Below are 10,984 nucleotides of genomic sequence, written 5' to 3'. Positions count from 1 at the left end.
AAATGCCCACGTTTTCTATATTGAACAGAGCCCATAAAATTAACGGGACGGCCCTGGTGACATGTAAGAAGATGTGTAAACGAGTACGAGGGACCACCACAGAGAGACCAAAGAAGAACACGAGTAGTAATCCATGTGCAAATTGAACAGGCAGTTGACAAATAACACCCAAACAAGGATATCACTCAAACTTCTAGCACAAGATCCACAATCCTGAACCCAAAGGCCAAATCCGTACCTCTAGAAAAATAACATATATATTGGCCCACTTATATCATATGATATATTGTTGTTGTTCTATCTTTTTTGCGGGTTAACCTACCTAAACCGTTATTGCGTAGCCCATCGGCCCACTTGCCAGCCCACATGTAAGAAATGGCGGCAACCCTTCAACCCCCATCCTAATTTTCCCGCCAAATAATTAGATACACATAGGTATTCATCTACATCACACTACCATTAACAACTACACAGAATCACCATTTTCATATTTCTGAAAACAAAAAACTTGTGAACTCAGCCAACAGAAATGGATTCATTCGGCGGTGCATACTTCACCGACGAGAAAGCAGCCAAGGTCGAAAACATCTTCTTAGAGTTCCTCAAAAGGTACCCCCAAATCCAATTAAAACTCAAAATTAGGGTTTATATTTCATATATCTACTACTAATCAATTGATGAAATCCTATTATTATTACAGCTTTAAATTAGATCCGAACTCAAGAGAACCGTTCTACGAATCGGAAATCGAAGCAATGAGACCAAATGAATCGAATACAATGTTTATCGATTTCGCTCATGTTATGCGGTTTAATGATGTTCTTCAGAAAGCTATTTCTGATGAATACCTAAGGTCAATTTATACACCTTTCGTCAATATGTATATGTTATCTGTTCTGTATACTGTTTAGTACTAAAATTTGGGGGAAATTTGTGATCAATTGTTATAGGTTTGAATCGTACTTGAAGAACGCGTGTAAGCGATTTGTGATGGGACAGAAACCTACTTTTATTACTGATGATAATCCTAATAAAGATATTAATATTGCATTTTACAACCTGCCTATCATTAAAAGGTACTAATTTAGTCTTTGTTACTGTTAGTTTGTGTATTATTTTATTTTGTTTGTGCTATTTTTGTATTAATTTGATTTTTTTGATATTATTAGATTGAGGGAATTGAGTACATCTGAGATAGGTAGATTAGTATCAGTAACCGGAGTGGTGACTAGAACGAGTGAAGTTAGGCCTGAGCTTCTTCAGGGTACATTTAAGTGCTTGGAGTGTGGAACCATTGTTAAAAATGTTGAACAACAGTATAAGTACACAGAGGTACATAATTTGTAAATTAATTAATATTTCAAAGTTGCAAGTTTGTGTTTTTGTGTGTGTGTGCTGAATGGATTTATTGTTGGTGTGTATATAGCCTATGATATGCATGAGTGTTACTTGTTCGACGAAAGGAAGATGGACACTTCTTCGACAAGAAAGTAAATTTGCTGATTGGCAGAGGGTGAGGATGCAGGAAACATCAAAAGAAATACCCGCAGGATCACTTCCTAGATCGTTAGATGTCATTCTTCGTCATGACATTGTCGAACAGGCTAGGGCTGGTGACACGTATGTAAACCGCACCGCACGACTTAATGGTTAAAGTTATTTGAATGGAAAAATAGAAGATAAGTTTAATTTTTTTTTTGTTGCAGGGTAATTTTTACAGGCACTGTAGTGGTGATACCTGACATTTTGGCATTGGCAGCTCCAGGTGAGAGAGCCGAGTGCCGTAGAGATGGCGGTCAACGCAATAACAGTGGCACTGTACAAGAAGGTGTTAAAGGTCTTCGGGCTTTGGGCGTTAGAGATCTTTCTTACAAGCTTGCTTTCATTGCTAACTCAGTGCAGGTTAAAAATTAAAACTTTATACCTGTTTTTATGTGAATAACATTGTATATAAAAGAATGAATGTAGTGTTATATCTTTTACTTCTTTGAGATGATATTGTTTATATGTTGGGTTATAACTGTAATTCTTTATTCAGATTTGTGATGGAAGAAGGGATGCTGACATACGAAATAGGAAGAGGGATTCTGAGGATAACGACAATTTAGAATTCTCGGTTGGTATTTTCACTTTTATGTTTTATTTTACTACATATTAGAATTAGAACTAGAATTAGACTTGCTACATTGCTTATGTAGTAATAGCATTGGTCACATAATTCTTTATAGAAATGGTAGCTTCTGCTTGAGTGTAGTGCATTGTTTAAATTTGTTTGCTGGTTTGTGCATTATATGTTTTCAGCTTTTATGTCTAAATATAATTAGCTGTACTTGTTCCCTATTTTTTATGTCATTGTAGCCGGAGGAGTTAGCTGAGGTTAGACAAATGAGAAATACTCCTGATTTCTTCAATAAGCTCGTCGACAGTATTTGCCCTACTGTTTTCGGTCATCAAGACATCAAACGAGCAATCTTGCTTATGCTTTTGGGTGGTGTGCACAAGTTTACTCATGAAGGAATCAATCTTCGTGGAGACATAAATGTCTGTATTGTTGGTGATCCCAGTTGTGCCAAGTCTCAGTTTCTCAAGTATGCATCTTTTGAAACTTTTATATCACATACCCTTTTTATTTTATGAAATGTTAAATGTGAATATTCACATTTAATTTTAATTGATAGGTACACAACAGGCTTAGTTCCAAGATCTGTTTATACATCTGGGAAATCTTCATCTGCTGCTGGTTTGACTGCCACTGTTGCTAAAGAACCTGAAACGGGAGAGTTTTGTATTGAGGTATCTTCTAATTTGACATAATAAATATAGTTTCAATGATCCAAATAGACAAGATATATTAAAGCTACGATTTTTATTTTCACAGGCTGGTGCGTTAATGCTTGCTGACAATGGTGTATGTTGTATTGATGAATTTGACAAGATGGATGTAAGAGATCAGGTAAGCTTCCCACCTGCGTAATCTCAAATGCTACCTTTTGGTTTTTATATGCATACAATAGTGTACCACTGCCTGATGTATATATTTTTATCAAAAAAAAAAAAAAAAAACCTTAAAAGGTTGCAATACACGAAGCTATGGAACAACAAACCATTAGTATCACAAAAGCAGGAATACAAGCTACGTTGAATGCAAGAACATCGATTTTGGCTGCTGCCAATCCAACTGGAGGCCGTTATGATAAGTCTAAGCCATTGAAGGTGATATTAAACTTTAAATTGTTTATAGTTTGTTATTCTGTTCATCAATTGTGGTACATTAACAATTTTTTTATAACAGTGCAGTACAACGTTTTTGTGCATCAATTGTGGTACATTAACAATTTTTTTATAACTGTGCAGTACAACGTTGCTCTTCCTCCAGCCATTCTTTCAAGGTTTGACCTGGTATATGTCATGATTGATGACCCTGATGATATAACAGATTATCATATTGCCTCTCACATCGTAAGGGTGCATCAAAAGCGTGAAGATGCAGTTGCTCCTACATTCACAACTGCACAATTGAAGCGTTACATTGCAGTTGCCAAGTCTAAAAAGCCAAAGGTTTAGTTTTTGTTTCTTTTTATTACCACCTTTCAATCAATTTTCCCCTGTTTTTCTAACAGATTTTGAATCAATGCAGCTAAGTGCCGAGGCCAGACAAATTTTGGTTGATTCCTATGTTACTCTGCGTAGAGGTGATACAGCTCCGGGAAGCAGAGTTGCATATCGCATGACAGTTAGACAATTGGAAGCGCTAATCCGACTATCTGAAGCAATTGCCCGATGTCACCTTGATGATGAGGTGCCTTTTGTAGCTCAAAACAACCTATAACATTTACAGTGTCCTAGACTTGCATGGAAATTTAGCTCTAAATTGTGTTGTCTTTCAGGTTCACTCACGGCATGTTCGTTTAGCAACAAGACTCCTAAAAACTTCAGTAATCAGGCATGTTTTAGTATGCTGTTAGTTGTCTATTCTTAAATGGGTTATAATTGCCACCTCTATATAAGTTGCAAATAAGAATCCCCACTAATTATGTATAGAAACTTGCAGTGTTGAATCAACTGAGATAGACTTGACTGAGTTTCAAGAAGAGAATCAAGAAGATGGCGATATCGGTGAAAATGGTGAAAATGGCGAAAATGGTGAGGCTCCGCCAAGTGGTGCAGAACCCGATGTAACCAATGAGAACCCAGGTTGTAATCTATTATTTACAACGGCAGTATATTTAGAACTTTTATTTTATTTTAATTTTTTTTATCAATGACTGATCTTTCTTGTTCAGGAAATGGAGAAGCACCTGGAGCTGCCAAGAAACTTACTATTCCTGATGAATACTTTCAACGGATAACTCGAGCTCTTGTGATGCGCCTTAGACAGCATGAGGAAACTGTTGCACAAGAAGGTAACCAATGATATAAGCTTGTAGAAATGGCAAAATAAAATGTGCACGTCGGGTGGTTTAGTAGCATGTTATAATGAGTTCAGGTTAAATGAGTAATTTTATATGGGTCAAAATGAGTTGTGGATCAATTTCAACCAAAATAAGTTTGTGTCTTTGTTACTTATTTTGTACATATAATCTGTCTTACACATAGGGTTAGACAATACATATTATACTTCAATAATAATTCAAATCATTTGAATAGAATGTTACAGAAAGCATTTAGTCATTAAATTATGACCCATTTCATTTCATATAATGTTTGGGTTCTTTCAGGGACTGGGCTAGCTGGAATGAGACAAAAGGATCTGATCCAGTGGTACGTGGATCAGCAGAATGCAAAAAACAACTACACCTCCATGGTAGAGGTAAAAGCTGAAGTGACCAAAATTAAAGCTATAATCGAGGTAATATATGTTTCATTTGTATATATATGTAGTTCACTTAAATGGCAAAACTTGAATGCATTGTCGTAAATGGGTTGTTGTATGACCGATGCAGAGTTTGGTAAGAAGAGAAGGGCATTTAATCGTGGTGGATGAAGAGGAAGCAGCAGCAGAAGGTGAAGCTGATGCAAATACCAGACGTGCAGCAAGAAACAATAGGATTCTCGCCGTGGCACCTAATTATGTTATTGATTGATTAATTATGGTAATTTTAAAGGATTTGTATTACTAATTGGTTAGTAGTTTGAGTTAATTTGTAATATTTCAAAGTTTGTAATGCTGTTACAGCTTAATGGATGAGTTGAACTTGGTGCTATCTGCTTATTACTTGACTGAAAACCATGTTTAGTAAATCATATTCATAATATCAGTTAGGTTTTTAGTTTGACCTGGATTACATACACCTTACATGTTAATGAGTGTGACCATTAGGTTTTCTCTCTTTTTATTCATATAAATTTAAAAAATTGAACTTGATGAAGGTTTCCAGCCTACAATCTAGAAGTCCACATTCTAGATGTTCAAAGTAGCCTTCTTTGAACACCATGTGGAAGTAGCAAAGTTGAAAACGGTGACGGCCGCCAACCTTCCACGTTCACACGTCACCTTCCTCGTTCACACCTATCTACCGCTATAAGATCTTAGCTATAAATAGAGGTGCAAACCTCGGTCGTAAATCATCCCAAATCACTCAGAGAAGTGTAATCACAACCTTGAGAGTGTGTGTGAGTTTGAGAGTTATTTTTTAGAGTTTTGTAAATACTCGTGTAATCTATTCTTGTGAGTAATAGAGTTATTTTTCTCTCAAATTTGTATCTCCCAATGTCCAGACGATCCTCTCTTCCTAACAAATGGTATCAGAGCTTGGTTAGAGACATTGGTTGAGTTTTTGGGTCTTTTGAAGTTTCCTCAAAATTCAATTTTGAGTGTACCATTGGATTCGTCTCGTCGATCCGAGTCCAACGCAAAAAACGGTGACTTAAACGGAGTTATAACGAGCCCAGAAAACGCGGTCAAAGTTTGGTCAACTCGCCGGAATCTCGCCGGAGAAGACGACTGGTGCCGGAATTTTCGCCGGAGAAGAAAGTCCTGTAGCAATTCACTGTAGCAGTCATGTAGCAAGTCACTGTAGCAGCTGGCGGCACTGTAGCAAGTTATTGTAGCAGTAATGTAGCAAGTTCCTGTAGCAGTACTGTAGAATTACTGTAGCAATTCTGAGATTTTACAATTTGGTCCCTGAAATTTTCAGAATTTCATTTTTGGTCCCTGAAGTTTATAACAAATTATAATTTTGCCCCGTAAGTAAAATTTGAGCAGCGAAGTGTCTATTCCACCATTTTCAACCGTTCCGGACGTAACGGTGATATCTGTTTTCTAAAATTCAACCCCGTTAGTGTTGAAAAATCATTTGTAAAGTGATAATGTCCACAGAAGAGTCAACATCATCTTTCGGAGCTATGATTATGCTCACAGCCACAAACTACACGCTGTGAAAACCTCGGGTGGAAGATCTCCTCAGCTGTAAAGATTTGTTCGATCCTATTGAATTGAAGGGTATAAACCCTGATTCCGCCAAAGAGATAGATTGGAAGAAATCAAACCGAAAAACTATTGGTCAGATCCGTCAATGGATTGATCATAGTGTCTTCCACCATGTTGCACAAGAGACAGACGCATATGCCCTCTGGAAAAAGTTGAAGGACATGTACCAGGCCAATACTGCTCGAAATAAAGCCTTGTTGATGAGGCGTTTAGTCAACATGAAGCTCAAAAGTGGAACTTCAGTTGCCGAGCATACCAGTGAGTTTCAGAGCTTGGTCAACCAGTTATCGTCTGTAGAGATGCCTCTTGGCGATGAAGTTCAGGCGCTATTGCTACTTAGTTCTCTTCCCGATAGCTGGGAAACGCTGGTCGTAACACTCAGCAACTCAGCTCCGAATGGCAAACTTAAAATGTCAATGGTCAAAGATGCCATATTCAGTGAAGAGGCAAGGAGAAAGGACATGGGCACAGATCAGACCCATGCCTTTGTCACAGAGAATCGGAGGAGACAACGTATGAGTAGCAAAAACAAATGGAGAGGCAGAAGCAAGAGCAGGGGCAGGTCGTCTACTGATGACAGAAAACTATTATATAAATGTCATCATTGTGGATTAGAGGGACATATGAAGAAGAACTGCTATAGATTGAAAGAGGAACAAGGTCAAAGCAGTTCACAGCCGAAGAATAAGGGTGGAGAAACATTAGTGACTATCTCTGGTGATGTCGCTTATTGTTCAACCCATGATGAGAGATGCCTTCACGTCTCACGAGAAGATACGGAATGGGTGGTAGATACTGCAGCTTCCTACCACGTGACTCCATACAAGGAATACTTCACAACATACATAGCTGGAGACTTTGGAGCTGTGAAGATGGGAAATTCCAGTTCCGCTGAGATTGTCGGAATTGGTGATGTCAAGATAAAGACAAGTTCCGGGAGCACAATCACTCTGAAGGATGTCCACAATGTGCCAGATCTTCGGCTGAATTTATTTTCCGGAGTAGCTCTCGACAAACAGGCCTATGATAGTCATTTCTGTAAAGGCACATGAAAATTGTCAAGAGGCGCTATGATAGTCGCTCGAGGACACATTTGTGGCACACTATACAAAACTCATGTGAAGATCTGTACAGACAGCCTTAATGTTGCAGAAAAGGAGGCTTCACAAAATTTATGGCACCAGAGACTCGGTCACATGAGTGAGAAAGGGTTGTCTACCCTAATAAAGAAGAAGCTTATTGAAATGTCCCGTTCATATTGATTATAAACGTTCCATATTAATTGATTTCGTCGCGAGGTTTTGACCTCTATATGAGACGTTTTTCAAAGACTGCATTCATTTTTAAAACAACCATAACCTTTATTTTATCGATAAAGGTTTAAAAAGCATTACGTAGATTATCAAATAATGATAATCTAAAATATACCGTTTACACACGACCATTACATAATGGTTTACAATAAGAATATATATTACATCAAAAATAAGTTTCTTGAATGCAGTTTTTACATAATATCATACAAGCATGGACTCCAAATCTTGTCCTTATTTTAGTATGCAACAGCGGAAGCTCTTAATAATCACCTGAGAATAAACATGCTTAAAACGTCAACAAAAATGTTGGTGAGTTATAGGTTTAACCTATATATTATCAAATCATAATAATAGACCACAAGATTTCATATTTCAATATACATCCCATACATAGAGATAAAAATCATTCATATGGTGAACACCTGGTAACCGACATTAACAAGATGCATATAAGAATATCCCCATCATTCCGGGACATCCATCGGACATGATATAAAAACTCAAAGTACTAAAGCATCCACTACAACGGATGGAGTTTGTTGAGCCCAATAGATCTATCTTTAGGATTCGCGTCAATTAGTAGACTGGTTTACTAATTCTTAGGTTACCAAGTAAAAAGGGGCATATTCGGCTTCGATCGTTCAACCATAGAAAGTAGTTTCATGTACATGTGTCTATTTTGTAAAACATTTAAAAAGTTGCATGTATTCTCATCCCAAAAATATTAGATTTTAAAAGTGGGACTATAACTCACTTTCACAGATTTACTTCGTCGGGAAGTAAGACTTGGCCACTGGTCGATTTACGAACCTATAACAAATATGTACATATATATCAAAGTATGTTCAAAATATATTTACAACATTTTTAATACGTTTTACTGTTTTAAGTTTATTAAGTCAGCTGTCCTCGTTAGTAACCTACAACTAGTTGTCCACAGTTAGATGTACAGAAATAAAGCAATATATAATATCTCGAATCAATCCACGACCTCGTATATACAAGCCTCAGGCTAGATAACAACTCAAAGTATATAATATTTTGGAATCAACCTCAACCCTGTATAGCTAACTCTAACATTACTGCATATAGAGTGTCTATCGTTGTTCTGAAATATATATATATATATATATATATATATATATATATATATATATATATATATATATATATATATATATATATATATATATATATATATATATATATATATATATATATATATATATATATATATATATATAGATGGGTCGATATGATATGTCAAAATATTGTATTCGTGTCTATGGTATCCCAAGATTACATAATATATTAGAATACATGTATAATACAATATAAGTTAGCTAGGATATGATTTGTATAGAATTGTTACAATATTTTCCGTAGCTACAACAATAAAAAAATATCCAATCTTGTTTTACCCATAACTTCTTCGTTTTAAATCCGTTTTGAGTGAATCAAATTGCTATGGTTTCATATTGAACTCTATTTTATGAATCTAAACAGAAAAAGTATAGGTTTATAGTCGGAAATATAAGTTACAAGTCGTTTTTGTAAGAGGTAGTCATTTCAGTCGAAAGAACGACGTCTTGATGACCATTTTGAAAAACATACTTTCACTTTGAGTTTAACCATGATTTTTGGATATAGTTTCATGTTCATAAGAAAAGTCATTTTCCCAGAAGAACAACTTTTAAATCAAAGTTTATCATAGTTTTTAATTATCAAACCCAAAACAGCGCGCGATGTTACTACGACGGCGTATGTCCGGTTTTACGATGTTTTTCGTGTTTCCAGGTTTTAAATCATTAAGTTAGCATATAATATAGATATAGAACATGTGTTTAGTTAATTTTAAAAGTCAAGTTAGAAGGATTAACTTTATTTGCGAACAAGTTTAGAATTAACTAAACTATGTTCTAGTGATTACTAGTTTAAATCTTCGAATAAGATAGTTTTATATGTATGAATCGAATGATGTTATGAACATCATTATTACCTTAATTTTAGTAGGTAAACCTACTGGAAATGAGAAAAATAGATCTAGCTTCAAAGGATCCTTGGATGGCTTGAAAGTTCTTGAAGTAGAATCATGACACGAAAACAAGTTCAAGTAAGATTTCCACTCGAAATAAGATTGTTATAGTTATAGAAATTGAATAAAATTTTGAATATGAGTATTACCTTGTATTAGAAAGATTTCTTACTGTAAATAAGAAAGATTTCTTGAGGTTGGATGATCACTTTACAAGATTGGAAGTAAGCTAGCAAACTTGGAAGTATTCTTGATTTTATGAAACTAGAACTTATAGAATTTATGAAGAACACTTATAACTTGAAGATAGAACTTGAGAGAGATCAATTAGATGAAGAAAATTGAAGAATGAAAGTGTTTGTAGGTGTTTTTGGCCGTTGGTATATGGATTAGATATAAAGGATGTGTAATTTTGTTTACTTGTAAATAAGTCATGAATGATTACTAATATTTTTGTAATTTTATGAGATATTTCATGCTAGTTGCCAAATGATGGTTCCCACATGCGTTAGGTGACTAACATGGGCTGCTAAGAGCTGATCATTGGAGTGTATATACCAATAGTACATACATCTAAAAGCTATGTATTGTACGAGTACGAATACGGGTGCATACGAGTAGAATTGTTGATGAAACTGAATGAGGATGTAATTGTAAGCATTTTTGTTAAGTAGAAGTATTTTGATAATTTTCTTGAAGTCTTTCAAAAGTGTAAGAATACATATTAAAATACTACATGTATATACATTTTAACTAAGTCGTTAAGTCATCGTTAGTCGTTACATGTAAATGTTGTTTTGAAACCTTTAGGTTAACGATCTTGTTAAATGTTGTTAACCCATTGTTTATTATATCTAAAGAGATGTTAAATTATTACATTATCATGATATTATGATATATTAATATATCTTAGTATGATATATATACAGTTAAATGTTGTTACAACGATAATCGTTACATATATGTCTCGTTTCGAAATCATTAAGTTAGTAGTCTTGTTTTTACATATGTAGTTCATTGTTAATACACTTAAAGACATGTTTACTTATCATTTATCATGATTAAACATAGTGTATCAATATCTTAATATGATTCATATGTATTTAGTAAGACGTTGTTATAACGATAATCGTTATATATATATATCGTTTCGAGTTTCTTAATTCAATAAACTCAATTTTATGTATATAACTCATTGTTAAA

General features: G+C 35.0%; 1 protein-coding gene across 1 annotated transcript; it reads left to right on the top strand.

The window, feature by feature from the left end:
- Positions 1 to 472: 472 nt before the first annotated feature.
- On the top strand, positions 473 to 5,125 carry LOC139858432 (DNA replication licensing factor MCM6). Its single transcript, XM_071847280.1, has 18 exons — positions 473 to 609; positions 701 to 853; positions 951 to 1,076; positions 1,170 to 1,332; positions 1,427 to 1,620; positions 1,707 to 1,902; positions 2,039 to 2,116; positions 2,359 to 2,588; positions 2,679 to 2,793; positions 2,879 to 2,953; positions 3,073 to 3,213; positions 3,355 to 3,558; positions 3,638 to 3,799; positions 3,888 to 3,943; positions 4,052 to 4,197; positions 4,305 to 4,403; positions 4,719 to 4,849; positions 4,944 to 5,125. The coding sequence occupies exons 1-18, from the start codon at positions 530 to 532 to the stop codon at positions 5,082 to 5,084; spliced, it is 2,490 nt and encodes an 829-aa protein (XP_071703381.1). The 5' UTR covers positions 473 to 529; the 3' UTR covers positions 5,085 to 5,125.
- Positions 5,126 to 10,984: the final 5,859 nt, after the last annotated feature.

Source organism: Rutidosis leptorrhynchoides, chromosome 7 (genome assembly GCF_046630445.1).
Source record: "Rutidosis leptorrhynchoides isolate AG116_Rl617_1_P2 chromosome 7, CSIRO_AGI_Rlap_v1, whole genome shotgun sequence".
NCBI lineage: Eukaryota > Viridiplantae > Streptophyta > Magnoliopsida > Asterales > Asteraceae > Rutidosis > Rutidosis leptorrhynchoides.
This window is presented reverse-complemented; position numbering and strand designations above follow the sequence as displayed.

Excerpts from the sequence above, each read along its gene's own strand:
- LOC139858432 (XM_071847280.1), top strand. The coding sequence starts at position 530 with ATGGATTCATTCGGCGGTGCATACTTCACCGACGAGAAAGCAGCCAAG. Across the intron at positions 854-950 it reads ATTTCTGATGAATACCTAAG|GTTTGAATCGTACTTGAAGA; the intron begins GTCAATTTATAC and ends CAATTGTTATAG. Across the intron at positions 1,903-2,038 it reads TCATTGCTAACTCAGTGCAG|ATTTGTGATGGAAGAAGGGA; the intron begins GTTAAAAATTAA and ends TTCTTTATTCAG.